At 41.5% G+C, this 21,103-nt stretch overlaps 1 protein-coding gene across 3 annotated transcripts in view; it reads right to left on the bottom strand.

The window, feature by feature from the left end:
* The window catches only part of NYAP2 (neuronal tyrosine-phosphorylated phosphoinositide-3-kinase adaptor 2), a 180,596-nt gene that overhangs the window by 138,993 nt on the left and 20,500 nt on the right, over positions 1-21,103 (bottom strand). For all 3 annotated transcript variants that reach the window (XM_077748600.1, XM_077748602.1, XM_077748601.1), the window contains one exon: positions 11,618-11,919. In XM_077748600.1, the coding sequence (XP_077604726.1) occupies positions 11,618-11,919 (302 nt within the window). The remainder of the gene's footprint in view (positions 1-11,617; positions 11,920-21,103) is intronic.

Raw genomic sequence — 21,103 nt, 5'->3', positions numbered from 1 at the left:
ATATATGAGAATAGGGAAGACTGAAACTAACTCCAAATGTCACTAAAGAGGAAGAAATCTCATGTCTTATTTAGAGCATCTCAACTGAAAAACTTGTTTCTTATACCTTATCTGAATGGCACAGCTTGAACCTTCTTTGACTTATAAGATGAGGATAAACTTAAAAGGTCTACAGTGCCAATAACACATTACAGCCTGTCAACCGTATTCTTTGCCAACACCCATAATTGATGTATGTACCTACCAAGATTCAGAAATGTAAAACAGTGGAGAAAACATAAGGCCTCACAAACCTAATGCAACCTCACTGTGAATCATTCAGAATGGTGACTCTACTGTAAACCAAGCTGGGATTCACTGATAGGTGGATGGCATGCGTAGGTGTCTTGAAGGATTAATGGAAATTTGCCAGGGAGACTAACTTGGAAACGACATTCCAGACAGAAGAAAAATTTCACATGCACAGAAGGGCCCGGGAGCAGGGACATGTTTGGCTTGTTCAGAGAAAGTTATGTAGGTTGGGGCCGCTACGAGGGGCATGCATGGGGGGAGATGTGGCTCTGTAGGCAGGCAGGGGTAAGATGATGAAGACCATATTCGAGTTTTGTGCTTTGATCAGGTAAATGATGAAGTGGATAACAAATGACCCAGAGACGTCAGTAGCTGGATAACGGTATGACTGGATGTGCAGGTGAGAAAAATCCTCTCTGACAGTAATAAAGAGGGTGGATTTGAGAAGAAGAAGAAGAAGCTGCAGGAAAGGAGAGGAGTGAGGTGCCCAAGTAGCTGTCTGGGTGAGAAATGACGATGGTCTGAGATGGGAGAGTAAAAGCATACATGATGGAGAGGGCCAGACGCAGGAGGTCTGAGGAATAGAATCTGGATATACTTGATAATGGATTAGATGTCTGGGGTAAGGTAAGGAAAGCAATCTGATAAGGCTCTTACATTCTAACTTTGGCATCAAGAGAGGAAGCACGGAGGAATTGGCTGGTTCAGTGTGGACATGATGAGTTTGAGGACTCTGTGATGTGTACAGATAGAGGTGGGTCCAGAGATTCAGTCAGACATTTGGAGAGTATGTGGATTCATCACTTATTTATTCAACAACTATCATGATAGAAGATAAGAGCCAAGGGCAAAATCTGGAGACACCATCATTTAAGAATCAGTCAGAACAAGAGATACCATCAAAGGGGATTTAGAGAGCAGTCAGGAAGAAAAGCAGTAGAGGGTGCTACATGAACAATAATGGAGCCGCAGGGTTACCAACATGGGAGTTACCAATGTCTAAAAGGCTGAAGAGAAATAACAAAAGATAGGCACAGAAGGAAGCCACTGACAAGGGAACCAAGACTGATTCAGTGATGGTGGAGACTATTAATAAGTCATGCATCTGGAACAAACAAAAGTGGACTCAGTGGAGCAAGCAATTGAGATACCAACTGAACAAGGAGACGTACAAGACAGTGGCTTGAAGAGGCCATAGGGTCAAGGTTGGAAGTGGGTTACATTAATAGTCAAAGTTAGATTAGTCTGAAATGAGCTAATCCTATTTCTACCATGCTTTGGAGGAAGCCCACCTTCTATTGGACTAAAGATTCCTTCCCATTTTTGTTTTATCCATGAGATGGAGAGTGTTGAGATAAATAACTGTTTGGTAAAATATCAAATGCTTTATGTAATAATCAAATGGAAGAGAATGTTTTTTATCAGAAACACTCTGAGAAAGACATGGACTGGGGTTGGAAAGGCTGGTAATGAGCTGGGTTAATTCCCAGGGAACATGCTTATGTAAGTCCAAGGAGACTCTGAACTGATGGTGCTCTCAGTTATCTTCAGGCCCTAGGGGCCAGGCTGAAGTCTAAAGAAGTACAGAAGAAGTGAAAACTTTGCAGAGCAGGGAAGGAAATAAAAGGGGCAGAGGTTATTTAAGGAAAGCAATCTATAAATTCCTTTCCTCCATTTTTCTGACAAAATCTTAGTAATTAGTAACTTAATAACTTACTACACTAGTTCTCAGTGTTTTAGTATAATTGCAAACAAGAGATAAATACCTACCCAAGCTTGACACTACACAAAAACAGAGGCCGTGGGGAAAGTTGCAATGGGGGTTATGTTTAGTTTTCTCTACATCCTTGTTAGATGCATGCTTTTGTATGTCCATGCACACATAAATGGGAATTGATGAAATTGTTTTAATTCAGAAGTTGCATAACTTGGGGAACATGCAGCCTCATCTTTATTGGTCATCAAAATGCTATTCAACAAGTAGGCAGAAGACAAGAAGGTACATAGCTTAAATTAACACCACTAACACCACCACTACTATTCTCTAGCCCATATCCATGCGGTGGTTTTGAGGACAGTGATGTGGGCTGGGTAAAACTAGCCCAGTGGGTCAACAAGAGAATTTACCAACTCGGAAAATCAGCAGCAAAGATCAAACAGACTGACATTTATACATGACACAGTTTTAATTATTTTATTAAAATTTTTTTAATGTTTATTTATTTTTGAGAGAGTGATGAGCAGGGGAGGAGCAGAGAGAGAGGGAGACACAGAATGTGAAGCAGGCTCCAGGCTCCAACCTGTCAGCACAGAGCCCGATGAGGGGCTTGAACTCAAGGACTGTGAGATCACATGACATGAGCTGAAGTCTGACACTTAACAACTGACTGAGCCACCAAGGCTCCCCTACACACCACAATTTTAAATATTTGCACCACTTTTGATTATTTTACTTGGATCATTATGTGCTAGAAGTCCTTTAGCATGGAAAGTATGGGACTGAGGAGTGCATTTTCTCATGCCTTTCAAGTAAGTCTGAAGTCAAAAGAAATGAGCTTTTCCTACTTTAAACTCAGCAAAACAATCCAGGCATTTTGCTCCAGGAGTGGCTTTCCTTACGGGATAAAGGAAAGACAAAGAGAGAAATGAAGAGGGGAGTTATATTATGCCTTATTTATTCACCAATTATTTAGATTATTTCATGATATCGGTATTATTCTAGTGAATTACAGTTTCCTTCTCACATTGCTAATTAATTTTCCACAAATTGACTTCTGAAGTATTCAACCAGACAGTTGGATGAGTTCTAAAAAGGCTATGTGTACATATTCTCTTTCGTATCTTTCTGAGTAGGCAGCCAGAATTCTAGGCTGGTCCAAAGATCCCTTCCCTCTGTGATTTACATCCTGTATAATTCTCTCTCCTTGAGTGCAAGCAAGGATGAATACAACGTTTTGTTTTGTTTTGTTTTACTCAATTGATTAAGTGACAGCATATGGAAAAAGGTGAAGGGATTTTTCTATTGTAATTAAGGTTCCTAATCAGTGGATGTGGTTCATCAAAAGGGAGATTATCATAGATGAGCTATTCAAAAGAAGATCTAGGCCTTCCCTGAAGGGAAAGAATACAAGTGAGAGAGTTCCCTTCTTCCTCCCTCTCTTTTTCTCTCTCTCTCTCCCCCTCACCATCCTATAAGAAATAAGCAATCTTGTGTTCTACAACCTCAAGAAAATCAATTCTGCCAACAACTATGTGAGTATGGAAAGGACTCTGAACCTCTGATGAGACACCAGCCCTAGCTGGCACCTGGACTGCAGGCTTGGGGGACCCTGAGAAGACTCCTGACTCATAGAAATTGTGAGATAATAAAGGTATGTTCTTTTAAGCCACTAAGTTTGTGTCAATTTGTTGCAAGTGAACACCCTTAAAATGAAAGTCCTGATCACCACACTCAGAAACTTTGAGCTTATTGGTCTCTCAGGGAAAAACCCATTTGTGCCAACAACATAGACAAAATTCCTCTTACGACTCTAAGACACTGAGATAATTGAGGCCAAATCCAGATTCTCAATAGAAGGATGTTGGGTGAGACTATTAGAGGCGAGCTAGCTCTTTGGACCAAAGTCAACAAATATGGCAAGGACTGAGAGAGCGATGTGTTACGTGATGATTGATTTTCAAACTGTTTCATTCACGGGCCTTGGGGCACATTTGGAGGAAGATCACACACACTGTGGATGTACAACCCTGTCTCCATCTGAGCAGCGCCGGGTTCGACAGATGGCTTTAACACTAGGAAACCTAGCAGCTTCTGATTCTGTCAACCTGGAAAGAGAAATCCAGGAACACGGGACTCTAATGATAATCTCCACATCGCATCCCATAAAACAAAGAAGAGCACAAACCAGAGCACTAGCCAATGCCGGAACTAGGAAGATTTCAAGAGCTCACTTTCCCCCCTTTCCTTGTGTTTTATTAGTGCCATGCTACATGGGGCCTTGAGCACTCGTCAGACAGACACTGTGAAGTACAAGTGCCACTTGCCATGTGGAAAAGGCCCTAAGCAGGCAAACTGTGGCCATCAAAATGAGTCATTCATAAAAGCCACCCAAAAAGCCACTGCTGAGCCCTCTGAAAGAAGAAAAACTGTAGGTGACAGAGGAAGGACCCTCTCAGGAAAAGATCCGAGCAAATTCAGAAAAATCTGAGCAGATACTCAAGAGCCCTACCTGGTGTGTCAGTTTTTCCTGAGGTTCTCTCATGTCGTTGACGTTCAAGGTCTGGGCTGGGAAGGCTGGAAAGCCACTGGCACTGTCCGAACCACCCTTCACTCCCTGAAAAAACAGCTCAGTGCTGAGAGGAAGTGCCATGTCCTCCATTTTGCTAATGCCTCTTACCTCACGTTTTCTGCCTAGCAACTCGGTAAGATGGATTACCTTTTGCTGTGATAACAGGTTACCACAAACACAGCAGCTTAAGAATCAATGGCCTCATCTTAGCTCACACAGTTCTTTAGAGCAGAAGTCTGGGCACAGCCAGAACCTGGGAGGCTGGGTTCTCTACTTGGGGTCCCACAGGCTGAAATCAACATGGCGGCCCAAGTGTATCCTTGTCTAGAGATGCTGGAGACAAATCCACTTCCAAGCTCATTTTTGTTGTTGGCAGAATTCAGTTCTTTGCAGTTATAGAACCGAGGTCCTGTTTCCTTGCTGGCTTTTAGCTGGAGACTACCTTCAATTCTTAGAGGCCACTGATATTCCCTGTCACATGACTCCATCGATCTTCAAGCCACCAATGGTATGTTAGTTCCAGGGAATACGAAACGTGACGTTGCCAGGGAGTGGGGACTCTTGGACACCCTCTTGGATACCATTCCACCTACCACATAAGATGACTATTGTTATTCCCATTTTACAGGTGAGGAAACTAAGGCTGAGACAGAGTGTTAAATACTGCCAGCACTGATGTGAAACCAATGTCTGTTTGCCTTTAAAGTCCCTAGGGATGGGCATGGAGGAGGGCATGTGAGGGGATGAGCACTGAGTGTTATGTGGAAACTAATTTGACAATAAACTATTGGAAAAAAAAATATAAAGTCCCTATTTCTTTAACATGTCAGGCTGAGTTGTAAAAGGAATAGTCTTCAAATTTTTGTGTGAGTACCTTATAAATGTCTGCGATCTGGGCTAGTAACTAAGCAAAAGCAAGTATACAGCTGGCCTTGAGTGGTGCTTATTTTGGTCCCTAAACCAGAATTCTGAAACCTGAAAGTTTTCCCAAGATAATAAGCACACTCAACCTTCTCCTCCTCTCTCTTTAAATGCCCTCAGGTCGTTTTTGAAGCTTTATCGGTAGAAAATCAGATTTGGGCACCTTTCAATTGTCAGCCTTGAACAAGGAAAGAACAGCAAATATTCTTTGTAGGAACAAACACTTTATTAAAATGTGTTAAACTGCTCCTTTCAGAGCTAAACAACTAATTACATGGAGGAAGCCCCCAAGTTGTCACGCCAGATTTTCTGGTTTCTAGAAAGGATTTTTTAAGGCAGTGCTCGCTCTGTGATGTGATGGCAGAAGGCTGAGTTGCCAAGCTGGGAACAAAATTGGTTATAAGTGACATGAGGGAACAGACCACTTGTTCCGTTCACCACTGGGTCCACACTAGAACAGGGAGGTGCTCACAGTACGGGCTGAATAAATGAAACATGAAAAACAGCATTGTTAAATGCTGGAACTTTCTTCATTTGGTAACTTGAAAAAGTAATTTGGTTTCTTGTTTGTTTTTATTTTTAAGGCAGTGACTTTATAATGCATTTAGCCTTTGGTGCTGGCTTTACTTACACATTTTGGTTTTTTCTTTAATTTTTTTTAAATTTATTTTTGAGAGAGACAGAGACAGAGACAGAGAAAGAGCAGGTCAGGAGCAGAGAAACAGGGAGACACAGAATCGGAAGCAGGCTCCAGGCTCTGAGCTGTCAGCAGAGAGCCTGACGTGATACTCGAATTCACTAATGGTGAGATCATGACCTAAGCCAAAATCAGCCGCTTAACTGACTAAGCCACCCAGATGCCTCCACATTTCAAGTTTTTAAGGATGGTCATGATTCCAAATATCTCTGCAGATACTCTAATTTTTTATTCACAGATGTGACTTCACTAAACATCTCTAGAACGTAAAATCAGAAACCAGGAAAATTATTCCAATTCCAAAAACTATTTTCTAACTGTTTTGTAAAGAGACAGTCACAAAATAATATTATAAATTAAGAATTAAAAATAACCTCAAGGATGCCTGGGCGGCTCAGTCGGTTATGCCACCAAGTTCGGCTCAGGTTATGATCTCAAGGCTTATGAGTTTGAACCCTGCATCTGGCCCCCTGGTCAGTGCAGAGCCCACTGTGATCCTCTGTATTCCCCTCTCGGTGCCCTTCCTCCACTTGCACCCTCTCTCTCAAAAATAAATAAACATGAAAAGAGAGAACGAGATTTTTTTTTCTGAGAGAGAGAGAGAGACAGCATGAGCAGGGGAGGGCCAGTGAGAGAAGGACATACAGAATCTGAAACAGGCTCCATGCTCTGAGCTGTCAGCACAGAGCCCGATGTGGGGCTTGAACACACGAACTGTGAAATCATGACCTGAGCCGAAGTCAGACGCTTAACCGACTGAGCCACCCAGGGACCCCAAGAGAACGAGATTCTTAAAAAAAAGGGGTGGTGGTTCATAGCAAATGGAAGTTAAAAAAAACACTTAGTTTTGGGAAATGGACAATATAGATGAAAGGGGTCAAAAGGCACAAACTTCCAGTTACAAAATAAGTAAGTCCTGATGATGTAATGTACATTAGTGACATTAGTTAAATACTGTATTGCATACTTGACATTTGCTAAGAGAATAGATCTTAGAAGTTTTCAACACAAGAAAAAAAAACTGTAACTATGAGCGGTGACAGATATGAACTAGACTTATTGTGTTGGTCATTTTGCCGTATATAAAATGTTGAATGATCATGTTGTACACCTGAAACTACCATGTTATATGTCAATTATACCTCAATTTAAAAAAAAGCATTCTTTGTTTTTTTAAAGGACTCTAAAATGTAAAAGTATTTGAAGATTAAAGAAACATATTTTCCTCATTATACAAAATATTATACTAATGTCATTAGGCCATGAAAATATGATTACTCTGGCAATTATTTCCCTGTTATTTGGGCTGTTGTATAAAAAGGTTAAGCCTAACGTGTAGAGTATGGGAAAAAGGTGTTCTCTTTTCCTCTCCTATTTGTTTTTAATACATGTGTTGTACCAAACTCAGATTGTATGCTATTCAGGTCTATTAATAGGCAGTTAAGAATGTCTTAAAATAGTATTAACTTGTAACTGTATAGCGATTTCTTCTACCATGACCATGATGGGCATTAGCCCAGTGGGTTGTTAGAAGGCTGTGAGGGAGTTAGGCACCATCAATTCTCAGTTCTTTATACACATTTTAAAGGTAAGGAAACAGGTTTGTTGGATCACTTGCTGAAGGTCAATGTTTGCTTGTTGATTCTAAGTACAGTCTCTGCCTCCACCACATAGTGTTTAGAATGATGACGCTCTGAAGGAATTGGACACTTGTTTACCTGAGCAGTGGGGGCAAAGAATGAGAACTTGCACAGCTCCTGCTTCCTCTGGATCATACATGAGACATGGTTGGTAGGGCCTCTCATCCTTTCCAGTTAACTCCCTTTATGTCATTTAATCTACCCCCAAACTAAGCAGGCACCACACTGAAGCAATAAAAAACAGCAATTAAAATATTTATCGCATACTTGTTGCCAGTATATCTTCTCCACCGTATATATTTTAAAAGGTGTTACAATTGTAGAAGATTCTAAAATAGAGTCACAATATTTATTTTTAGCCTGATAGAATTATAATTTTTAAAAACTAAATTGTACTCTCTCAGCATGTAATTTTTTTGTGTGTTCATTAAGCTATATTTTTCCCACTCTGAAAAGCTATTTTGCTACAAAGTCCAGTTCTTCTTTACTTTTATCCACAGGGAAGTCATAATCCCCTACTTAAATAGAAGCCGGTTACCATGGAAATCATTCTAATGCCACTGAATCAATATTTTGATTTTGCTGACATTTAGTGTAAAAAGAAAAGACAGACTAAGATTCACAGAAGTCACTTTTCATCTTTGTTATAATTTTGATAGCTAGAAAAATTTGTAAAGAAAACATATGCTCTGTAGTGAACTCCAGTTAACTCCTGGTTATAAAGAACTGAGAATTCATAAAAGAACAATCTACATATTTATATGATTTTGGCTTTGTGTGTACACATATTCACGCATGTATTTGGACCCTATATTTTTTTTCTCCATCTCGGAATCGAGCCCTGATTCTCTCTTGTTATTGAAGTCAAAACGTGGTAGACGAGATTTGAATACATCCAATTTTGCAATTGCCTTTTATGAAGTGTTCTCAAGAGGTGAAATTTGCATCAAGAATTTCGCATCTTCTGGAGAAGGTGACCTTTTCTACACCAGATCCTAGTAACCCGTCTGGTCCACTGAACATCTACAAAGAAGTGCTACTGCTGAAGTTCCTCAGTCTGTCTTTATTGTTCCTTTTGAGGAGAGGTGTGGAACTCAGACCTCCTGTTGAAGAAGCCTCATGCCGACCAAGTAGTTTTCCACATCTAACTGAAGTCTTTGTGCTGCTGTAACTTAGCTACTCTCTCCTCTTCTACCCTCAGAAAAACAAAGACAATAGAGCTACTGTCTTCTGTTTGGTAAGTAGCTATTTGAAAGCCTAGATTTTTAGATGATGAGGGGATGTGAAGGAGTTAAGAGGTGCTCTACCTCAGGAATTAGGTACCTAAAGTATGTTAAATGAATGGTAATCAGCTGTATTTTGAAGACAACTGAATCACCACTCAAATGTTTCTTCTGTGGGATGTCCATCATGTATTTCTGCACGCGTTCACTCTCATGACCCCATGTCCCCCTCTCCTAAGGGGGGAGGACCCTATGCTGAAGCATGCATTTTATGCTGCTTCCTATGGATGCTTCTGGTAGCATTGCACTGCTTGATCACACACTCCTTACTGGCAACTTTCTTCCTCTGTTTCATCTTTCCCCTCCCCTTTGGGTGGTTCTTTTTTTATTCCCCTGATTCTTCAATATTTCCTGATGAGCCTCAGCACTCAGATACCACTGTTCTAAATCAGTAAACTACTTCTATAAACAATCTAATATCATTGACTATGGGGGTTTTTGACATGAGAGGTAGGAGATGGGTGAGTTATGGAAATAAGATCACAGAAAATAAAGAGAAATGGAAGACGCTGTGTATCAACAGCGGAGAAAACCAATGAGGAAGATTTAAAATTTACCAAAGCAGATCTCCAGGGCCCTTCAGTGTATTAATTAACAAGTTAATGAAACACCTAACTTTTTTCTATCAGCATCAGTGTGTTACAAGCTGAAGGACATACTGATGACCTTGGATCAGAAGGAGAAGAAGGGGTTTACTTTCTAATCTACTCTTAAGGCAGCAAAGGAACAAAGAAGAGGGTTGCACAGATAGACACACAGACATGAGCACGTGCAGGCGCATGTCAGTGCTATTCATTACAGCAAATCAAGCTGGACAAGCCTAAGCATTCATCAAGGGAAAAACGATTAAATAAAGTATTATGATGTACACTTCTTTTCTTAGAAACGGTGTTTCTCAAATCAAATGCCACGGAAATCGAATGTCACAAGAGAATAAGTGAAAAATAAAACACAAAACTGTACACGTCATGATTTCAACTTTGTAAATATGCATACACATGCATGTTATTCACACAGGTTTTCTCATACATATGCACATAGTCATGCTTTCACATGTGCGTTTAGTAGGAAAAACTGAGCCTAAAGGGAGATTTTCCTTGTAGAGTGTGTGGATGAACCCCACTTCTGGGCATTTATTTGTATTCTTCAGTAGGCTCTGAAGCTTTTGTTTTTGGCTAAATAGGCACGTGGACACCAAGATGAGGGAAAGGAGAGATGAGGGAAATGGAGATGTGTCGTGCCTCATGGACCCCCCCATTTCATGGACTAGGCTTGAGAGTCTGTGGAAGGATTAGACCAGAAGGTGAGGGAACTTTCATGAAGGGTTGGCGAGCCCACGTGACAAAAGATAACTTCCCAGTTGAGGAAAGGACCACTGGCTTCCGCTCGCAGCTGCAAGCCACTATTGAACTTGGTTCCCTGGGGGCTCGGGGAAGCCTTCTGTGGCGAATGTCAAGAACTACAGGGTGAGAGAAAAACTAAGGGTCCTGGTAGAGCTGTGCTCTCAAGCTGGCCATGGGCAGCACTGGGAACCTCGAAGAGCTTTCCACAACTCACACACAAAGCTCCGGATGGGCTTGTCTCCAAGCACGCAGTAAAACGCTCTCCCTCCAAGGGACTCTCAGGAAAAACCCAGAAATGCTGCAACTTACTTATGCGAAGAACACTAAGGATCTGATGAGATCCATGGCTAACCTGACCTACTTCACACTCACAGGCCAGCAAGGAGGGGGAGAGAGATCTGTGTATTTCATAGCCGAGGAAAAATAGAGGCACACACAGAATTTAGAGATAAAGATTGAAGCAGACACTGAAATATATACACAGCATGTGTGTGTGTTTACTACAGACGCACGCAAGTGCATAAATCCATATTCACTGGAAGGAAGTACACCAAATTGACAAAATTATTATTATTTTTTTCTTCTTCTTCTTTTTAAATTTATTTGAGAGCGAGAGAGAGGGAGCTCAAGTGGAGAAGGGAAGCAGAGGAAAAGAGGGAATTGTGAGCAGGCCCCACACAGGCTGGATCCTGGGATCATGACCTGAGCTGAAAACGAGAGTTGAAAGCTCAACAGACTGAGCAACCCCCACCCCCATACCTCCAATTTGTAATTTGCCTTCTGTATATTTTTCTGCTTTACAATGTTCACCTAATAATCACATCATAGTTCTGTAGTTGCAGAGTAATACTAATCAAAGCAAGAAAATATAAATTTCAGGTATATTTTCCAGGCAAAACACCTTCCTAATGATTTGAAGCTTTAGGGGACCAGAACACACAGACGCACACCCCCTTCCCTTTCTGATAATGTAAATACATCTTCTAGGGTGTCACTCGTCAACACCTAAGTGGCCTCCTGGTCTCTGTGCCTCCTTTCTGGGACTTCGGGGGCCCGGGGCAGGACTGGGAGACCCAGGGGAGCAGGCAGATGCCTGTCAGCATGCAGCCCGGCGTCCGCGGCCTGTCCCCAGGGAAGGGGACCCAGGTATTACCTTCGGGCCGCTCCGGGGCCTTCCCGCTCTTGCCGGGCGCAGGGCTGTTGACCGTCTCGGACGACGTGCTGAGCTTGGTGCTGGGGTCCCGCTTGGGCTTGGGGGGCGGCTGCCTGCGGGAGCCACAGCTGCTGTCGTCCTCGGTGCCCCCGACCGAGTGCAGAGACTGGGACCTCACGGAAAAGCCACTGGAGCAGGGATGGGGAAGTCTGTCCTGAGGAGCGGGCATCGTCATGAATCCCATGCGGAAATGTTTGCCCGGGTAACTGCCTTCGTGGCCCCGCCCCACTTCGCCACCTATGCTGTAAAACAAAGCAGAGCCAAATCCGTGAAGGTGAAGGGAGGCGGGAGGGCAAGGTCACCGACGCACGCGGATCTGTCATGGGGCAGGGGACACATTTTAACGCTAGACTGCTGAAGACGCATGTCCAGTGGCACAAATGCACTCTCTACTTTTGCATTAGATGTGACGGTAAAGCAGATGCAACCTGTTCATAATCGGAAATCCTAACACTTCTTATGAGCCATCCTAGTACCTTGGCCTCCAGATGTTCTCAAAATAGTATTCTAAAGGAAAAGAAAATGCTGCACAGTGCATTTCATCTGCAATTGCTTTTCTTTAAGGGAACCTTATTAGTGGCTTAAAAACCAAACAAGAAGTCCATGACAATGACTCACAAACTGTCCTTTGACACATGACTGGGGTCAAGTGGGCAGCACCCGAGATCTTCTCCACTTCATCAAATTCATCTCTACTCCTCCCTGATTAATATGGGGGGGGGGGAGGAGTAGCAAACAGCAACAAAGGAAGTACCATTACCAGATAAAGGATGGAGAAACGGGAGGGAGGAAGGGAGACAGAAAGGGGGCAGGAGGGGAGGGAAAGAAGAAGGAAAAGAAGGAGGGAGGCAGGGAGGGAGAAAAGAATTGCCAACCTCTGTTAGTTCTCCAGAAACCTTCAATTGCACTAGAATCAGTTCTACTGATAAGCTTGCCTCACAGAATAAAATACGATAATAATAAATAAAGAGATGCAGTCAAAATATCATGTGATATTGGGATAGTTCGAAATACCTCCTTAAGGGAGTACACAAAGTTTTAAAATGTTTATTTATTTATTTTTGGGAGAGACAGCATGAGCAGGGGAGAGGCAGAGAAAGAGGGGAGAGAGAATCCCAAGCAGACTCCCTGCTGTTAGCACAGAGCCTTGATTCGGGGCTCCATCTCACCAAGCATGAGATCATGACCTCAGCCAAAATCAAGACTTGAGCTGAAATCAAGAGTCAGAGCCTTAACCGATTGAGCCACTCAGGTACCCCAGAATATGAAAAATTCTTCAATGTAAGTTTCTTAAGTTTTATGTAGGAAAATTTGAGCATAAGAAAATATAAGAAATCTCAGTTTTTAAGGTCAACAGATCCTATAAAAAATGACTCTTGGGCCTTTTTCTATGTTATTAATGGTGGCTCTTTTATGAAGAAAAAGGACATGTCAATATGAATTTTTAAAAGAGATTTTTCTAGAGTTTTCCTCACTTATGTTCATTCATCAGTAGAAGAAACAGAAAGAAACGTTATTAGAAATATCCCACTGATTTTCTTAGATAATGAATGGTAAAAATGTATCTTTGAGTATATGAATTTTGAAAGACTGTTTAGTCTACCTTTCCAGACATAAGTTTATTTAAAAGTTTTTTTAATCTTAATTTTGGCTGGCTCTGCCTTTATAAAAATGAAATTCAAAGTAAGGTTTTATGATTCAGTGTGTCATATCTTTTATAGCATTATAATGTTTGTCACATATTGGACCTTCTGGCAGGAACAATAAGGAAAGTTTTTCTCTTTTCCTCTTCGGTTGAGGACTTACGACAATTTTGTGACCATAATGGATAGAGCCAGAAAGCTTTCAACAAGGACATGAGACTCTGATTGTGCCATTAATTCCGATGACAGCTTGTCACTCAGTCAAAAGTACTTGTTTACATTTATTTCTTTTTTTCTGAATATTTTGAATTGACATTCAGACACTGGATATACCATCTTTGCAAAACAAAATAAAGATGTGTGGAAGCTCAAGGCACTGACATGAGCAGTGGATATCCAGAAACATGAATGAAATCAAAGGGCTGGCTGGGGGAGTTGTTCACATCATAGTAGTAAGCATCTTAAGCCTGTACAGGCTGTCCAAGCATTTTATTCTCTGTGCTTTCTTCAAGAACATCAATCAAAAAACAAACAAAGAAACCCAAACAAATAAATAAAGCTTACTCAAATGGAATGGTTTAAGGAAAATCATTAAGAACTTAAAGCAGACTAAGTGTGGTGGAGGCAGGGGGATGGGCATGATGGAATCGGAAGGTACATCTTTGATTTGGGATGACTGTGGCCTTCAGCTTTCTCATAGATATTTGATTTCGCGTGACTTTGCATCCAATCATTTTCCTTATTTCTGTTGTCATATCACCGAACAAAGAGTGCTTTAAGTGCCTTATTTAGGCAGTCATCTCATTCTGAGCAACGTAGTCACATGAGGGGACTTATGCATGTGTTAATGCGAGTAGGCATTTACGAGAGAGTTACTAGGAATAATTGTTACCAGCAATTTCTCTGTTACTTTTGACCTAAATAGAGCCTGCGCCTTTTTCCAGATGGATAATTAGCTCTGCTTCTTCATTTCAAAATTACATTTTCTTTTCAGAATAAAACAATTTCCTCTAACTTTGAATGCTTTTGTTCATATATGGCCATATATGGACACACACACACACATACACTTTTTCCAAGGAGAAATTCAGTGTATACTTCAAATAATAGTAGGTCTGAGTTGCTAGTTTAATTTGACCAGGCTGCAAATGAAGGTTAAAGGAATGGAATTAAAATACTTTGGATACAAAGGCCATTGTCCAAGGCAAGGTTAAGGTTAAGCAATAAAGGTTAAGGTTATATCTATGTTCAAGAGACCAGTAAAGATTAGTTTACAGCAAATGGAAAACGTTGGAACATAGCATACAATTAACTCCTGAATTTATTGTAGGAACATGTGGACTTTTAAAAATATGCAGATTCCAGGACCCATACTATAGACAACTACTGAATCACATCTGTTGAATCACAACCTCTGTACATCCAGCCAATGAGTTGTGTTTTTATTTTTATTATTTATTGTTTTATTAAAAAAATTTTTTTAATGCTTATTTATCCTTGAGAGACTGAGAGAGACAGAGAATGAGCAGGGAAGGAGCAGAGCAAGAGAGGGACAGAGAATCTGAAACAGGCTCCAGGCTCTGAGCTGTCAGCACAGAGCCCAATGTGGGGCTCGAACCCATGAACTGTGAGATCATGACCTGAGCCAAAGTCAGACGCTTAACCGACTGAGCCACGCAGGCGCCCCCAGTGAGTTGTGTTTTTAAAGATTATAGCCAGATGCTTCTGATGTAGCCAATCCAGGCCTCTCAGAAACATGAAGAACAATAGTTAGAGACATTAATGAGCAGACATCTGTTAGTTAGAAACAGTCAGGGAGACACAAATATCAGAAAGTGGGACAACGGAGACTTGCCAGAGACCAGCACAATATCACTGATAAGAAAATGTACAATTTATCAGTCATATCTTGTTAGGTTATCCTCCAGTAACAAATAATCCCTGATTCTTAGTGATTTACATTAACAAAGATTAGTTTCTTGTGTGCATTAATTACATTGGTTGTGTATGAGCTGTGGTTCTGCTCTATGGAGCCTCTCCATTCTAAGATCTAGCCCCTACTGGGATATTCTAGGATCTAGCCTGTACTGGGAAATGTTCACATGGCAGAGTGAAAAGGACCCATTGAACCACGTGGTGTCTCTTAAAGCTTCTGCTCAAACAGGATATCAAATTTTTTATTCACATTCCATTGGCTCAATCCAGTCTCATGACCAAGCTTGATGTCAATGGGGTAGGGATAAATTCTCTTCCAGTAAGAGGAGGGCACTTGTGGGGATGAACACTGGGTGTTACATGAAAACCAACTTGACAAGAAACTATTAAAAAAATAAATAAATAAAATGTTTTTAAAAATTAAAAAAAAGGTTCTCCAATAAGAAAGCACTGCAAGTTATGTAACAATATGTGGGGAAGCATCATCGTCTGCAGGTAGGCAACCAAATGCTGGTACAGCAGCTGTTGTTTATGCCACTGAGATCTCCCTTCAAGAGAAAACTTGCCATAAGAAATGAAGTTAGCCAACAACCAATGACCCAGTGGTTATTATGGGGAATTTGTGTTTTCTGTTCCCGTGATTCTGGGATCAAGAGCGTTAAAGATTCTGTTCTCCAAAGGAGGAACACTCTTTCTAGAAGACACAGGAAGGGTTCCATTGAGCAACAAGACATAGCTGCCTCCTGGGTAATTTGAATTCACTTTGTAGTAGGCAGTATGCCAGAATACAAGACTCCATTGTGGAACAGGTCTAAGATCTGAATCAGCAGGAGAAGGCAGGGCTGCTGCCACATGATGGGGACAGAAAGAAAAATGTGTGGAACCCCCTTTGACATTCCCTTGCCCAATTGTGATTTTGAAATGCAGGCCCACGCAGCAACCCTGGTCCAAAAAGAGTTTGGTTACCAGGGTTCTCATCTCTCATGGGAAGGACTAGTGTCACCAAACAGGCACCAAGCTAGATGGAGTTAGAAGTGTGAGAGATGTATTGAGAAAGATAACTGGGATGATGGGGAGGGAGCAGGAATAGGCAGCGCTGGCCTCAGGGTCACTGTGCAGTCAGACATCTGCTAAAAGAGAAGGAGTGGGATGGGAAGAGCCTCCTACCTCAAGTAAGAAGAGCCTCAAAGAAGCCACTGAGCCCAGCAGTGATGTTAGCTGAGGGTGATAATGAGGTGAATTCAGAATAAATGGTGGAGGGGACAGAGAGTGAGCATCAGTTGCAGCCCCCATATGAACTGTAGTGTTAAGGGTTATAGTTTATTGCTCTAACTGTTCCTTTGTAAAGTTCCCCTCAGGAAGAGTCCTAAGGAATCCATGAAACAGCTGTTTCCCAAACCTGTAGGAGAAGTGTGTCTGCTGAGGGCGAGGGCTGAATAGTGGCAGCCATGAAGCCACATGGCTTAGATCTTCCTCAAGAGAAACTTCTTCTCCAGGGACAGCAGCTGTTAGCCACCAATTTTGTACAAGGTCTTCAAGTCTGGGGCTGTATTTTAGTCAAGGTCACTCTGACCCTGGAAAGCTCCTGGCCAAGAGTTGAACATATTGTGATAATGGGGCCTGGCTATTTCTACCCCGGGTGAGGAGTCCTTTCTGGGCAGTCTTGGTGTCTGAGTTCTCCCATTGGCTGGCCAAGAATTTCCCGTAGCTACAGTATGGTAGGAGGCTCTTCCCATCCCACTCCTTCTGCTTTAGCAGATGTCTGACTGCACAGTGACCCAGAGGCCAGCCCTGCCTCTTCTGCTCCCTCCCCATGGTCCGAGACATCTTTCTCAATACATCTCTCACATTTCTAACCCCATCTAGCTTGATGTCTGCTTTCAAGAGGGCATTAACTGATTTATGTGGGAATACTCATGCAACCCGTGAAATTCAGAAACCAAAGAAGAGGGAAGACAAAGCCTAAAAATGCATGTGAGACCCCAGAAATAATAAATGACTGTAAAAATAGGGCACTCTCTTGCTTCACTTAAAGGGTGGTTGGGGAGGTAGGAGCATCTCCACTGTAGGAATACTTGGCTGGAAATGAAAGTAATGTGGGCTAAAGAAAGCAGAGTCTATCTGTAACACTCAAGATAGATGAAGCCTGACACATCTCATGTTACAAAAATAAAAAATAGGTTTCATAATCCTGTATTTAAACAAGTATACTTTTTCTCACACAATGAAGACAATGTTGCAAGATCTTGATTTAGGTTACTTTTTCCAATAGAAAACAAAACAAAACAAAAGTATTGCTTGAATCAAGGAAGGTCATTTTCCCAGAAGTAAATGATAAAATATTTGTAAACCTTTCCCCCAAACAAGTTATTGACTAATGCATAGGCTTGGACATATGTGCTCTGAAGGCATTGAGTTGTGGGATCCCTCCCCACTGCCATCATTTACCAGCCAAACAATAGTAGCTATTGATCCTTAAGACCATTTGCCTGTTAAATATCAGTATTGTCCTCGTGAATTTGTGATCAAGTTTACCTGAGACTGCATATGAAGCTGTTAGGCCAGAGTCTGACATAAAATATGCACTTAATTATTTTAGCTTTAAAATTCTTACTTTTAAATCCCGTCCTCCTGAATTTTGTTTATGGAATCATCATGTGCCTGTTAAGACTGTTTTTAAATAGTAGTATAAGACACCACGTAACCTCAGGAAACTGTACACAAAGTCAAAACAAAATCTTGCATTCAGCTCAAGGTATCAAGATAATCTAGGCAAATACAGTCTTTGTGTTCTCCTAACTTCCTTCAGCACTTGCTTCAGTATTTTAAAGCACCTGTTGATTGGGATAGACAAAGAGACAAAACAAGAACTTCAAAAGTGCTTTGACAATGCTATTCAACAGAGACTGTTACTTGTCTTTCTGTCTTCTAGAAAACCCATCAGCATTAATGTATTGTGTCTCCTTCTGAGAACTGTCACCTTTCAGAGATGAAAACACAACCCCTGAAAAGGGTGAGCTAGCAAGGTGAGATGTCAACCCTCAGAGTGACAGAGGTATTTGCTTCTGTGTGTGATGTTGAAGCCAATATGCCAATATTTCATAGCAGAGCCTTCCTTGAGAACCAATGGAAAAAAACAGAATCCCATTCCCTACATACATACATATATGTCCTCTTTCAAGCAAACTGTAGGGATACCTAAGAGTTTGTTGCCTGGACTTTTTCTTTTCTGGAAGAATTTTGGGGAGTTTTGCTCAAAAATTTATCTCTGACACTGATGCATAATCTAGTATTTTTCTACCTTCACAAACTTCTGAATCACCTGGAATTCTTTATGTTGATTCTTCAAGATGTATTTATCTGGTATCAGAAAGGGGGCATGTTCAGCCATGAAGTAAATGGGGGGGGGGGCGTCTGAAAGGAGAGCAGAGGCCACAGCTGTAAAGGTGATAATAAAATTTGCCAGTGGGCCGTCATCCACTAATTACTCAAATCTTTCATGCCAGGCATTGTGGAGGGAAATTAATATTTGGACTTTATTCATTAATATCATGACTTTAAAAGTTTGTATTTGATACTTCTTCCCTTTTGTCTTCTCTTCAGATATATAAGGCCAAATGCCAATGACCCGGTGGTATTCACCCTACCAAAGGGACTCCTGCCCCAAAACTCAATCCTTTTCCCTTTCAACATTGGCCTCTTTTAGGTATCATTTCCAGGTAATGTAATCTATGTGCAAGAAAAGTTGGGCATAAAATAGGCCAAGAGGTTAGTGTGTTACACCTTTTTCTATTTTGACAGGTAATATGTCTCAACCAAATGTCAGATTTTGAAAGGCATTAATTATATTTGCCTCCTTTTTGGCAAATGGAACTCATCTCAACCCCCTTGGGCCTTTAGGAGTACAAGACGCTGTTCACATTCACTCACCCCGAGCATCATGAGAGCAAATGTCTTGTCTTCTTGCTCTTTGCTAGAGTCACTAGCACATTGTAAGTGCTCACACACATGTGTTTTATGAAGGAAAGATGAATAAAGGAAGGAAGTCCTCTGTGAAGATAGCCAGATAGAGGAATTAGTTAGGAAATTTGGTGGAGTTTTGTCATCTGTGCTTCCCAGGGACCCATTCTCCTTACTCCTGACAATGGAATTTCCTGTGTGGGGACCAGTCCTCTTTACTTGGACCCAGCCAATCAGTCACTAGATCCCTGTGGCTACCAAGACTGTTTATGGACTGGCAAATGTCTCTTGTAGTGCCAACCCTGGGCACTGTGTGCAAGTTCAGACCCCCCTCATCTCTCTTGCCACCATGAAGGGAGATGAGTTGGACAAGGTCCGTGGCACTGTAGAAGACCTGGATCTGGTTATGCCTGCAGCTAGGTCAATCCTCGGACCCCTCAGTTATATGAACCACCAAACTCCATTGTGTCAAATCCAATAATAGCTGAGTTTGTTGACACTTGCTTTGGGAAGAGTCCAAAGTGAACCAGTAGAATGCAGTAATTACTAAATAAATGCTTTTGGCTAATTTATTCAGAAATGCAATTGATGTCATTGAGAGCAGGAAATAAATGTATTGTGCTTATTTCTTGCTTGAAAATATTCTTCCTACTTAACACTACAAGTGGGAGTAGTAAACTACCTTATATGTTTGTCCCATATGTATATTTTTTCATTCATGCAATATACTTTGATGCAGAAACTTGGCTCCAGTGTTCATATTTTCTTTCAAATTGTTCACTTACCATCACCCTTAATGTCTTCTCTTAGTCTCAGTTGCTTATTCAAAGCCATAATCTATGGATTTCTTGCCTTAGACTCAAACATTTATTCTCAGCACGTCATGTCCTCAGTGATACCTATTTTCTACTTTTGTGCCTCTAATATCTTGAATCTCTTAGGTTCTTTTCAGACATTAATTTCTTGTGTCTGGCTATTTATTGATGCTTCTTGGATCTTAAGGTCAAGTGTTAAAAATAAGCACTGATGGAATGGGAAAAGATAGTTGCAAATGACATATCAAATAAAAGGCTAGTATCCAAAATCTATAAGGTGCTCACCAAACTCCACACCCAAAAAACAAACAATCCAGTGAAGAAATGGGGAGAAGATATGAACAGACACTTCTCAAAAGAGGACATCCAAATGGCCAACAGATACATGAAACGATGCTCAGCATCCCTCCTCATCAAGGAAATACGAATCAAAACCACACTGAGATACCACCTTATCCTGGTCAGGGTGGCTAAAATGAGCAAATCAGAGGACTCTAGATGCTGATGAGGATGTGGAGAAACGGGCACCCTCCTACGCTGTTGGTGGGAATGTAAACTGGTGCAGCCCCTCTGGAAAACAGTGTGGAGGTTCCTCAAAAAATTAACAATACAACTGCCCTATGACCCAGCAATAGCACTGCTAGGAATTTACCCAAGGGATACAGGAGTGCTGATGCATAGGGGCACATGTACCCCAATGTTCACAGCAGCACTCTCAACAATAGCCAAAACAGGGAAAAAGCCTACGTGTCCATCAATGGATGAATGGATCAAGAAGATGTGGTTTATCTATACCATGGAATACTACATGGCAATGAGAAACAATGAAATCTGGCCATGTGTAGCAACGTGGATGGAACTTGAGGGTGTTATGCTGAGCGAAATAAGTCAGGCAGAGAAAGATACCATATGTTTGCATGTATAGGAGGATTAGGAGGAACTTAACAGAAGACCATGGGGGAAAAGAAGGGGAGAAATAGTGGGGGAGAGGGAGGGAGGCAAACCATGAGAGACTCTTGAATGCTGACAATAAACTGAGGTCTGATGGGTATTGGGGGGAGGGGAAGGGGGTG

The sequence above is a fragment of the Crocuta crocuta genome, unplaced genomic scaffold (genome assembly GCF_008692635.1).
Source record: "Crocuta crocuta isolate KB4526 unplaced genomic scaffold, BGI_CrCroc_1.0 scaffold229, whole genome shotgun sequence".
Classification (NCBI taxonomy): Eukaryota; Metazoa; Chordata; class Mammalia; order Carnivora; family Hyaenidae; genus Crocuta; species Crocuta crocuta.
The sequence above is the reverse complement of the archived record's forward strand: the minus strand, read 5'-3'. Positions and strand labels throughout refer to the sequence as shown.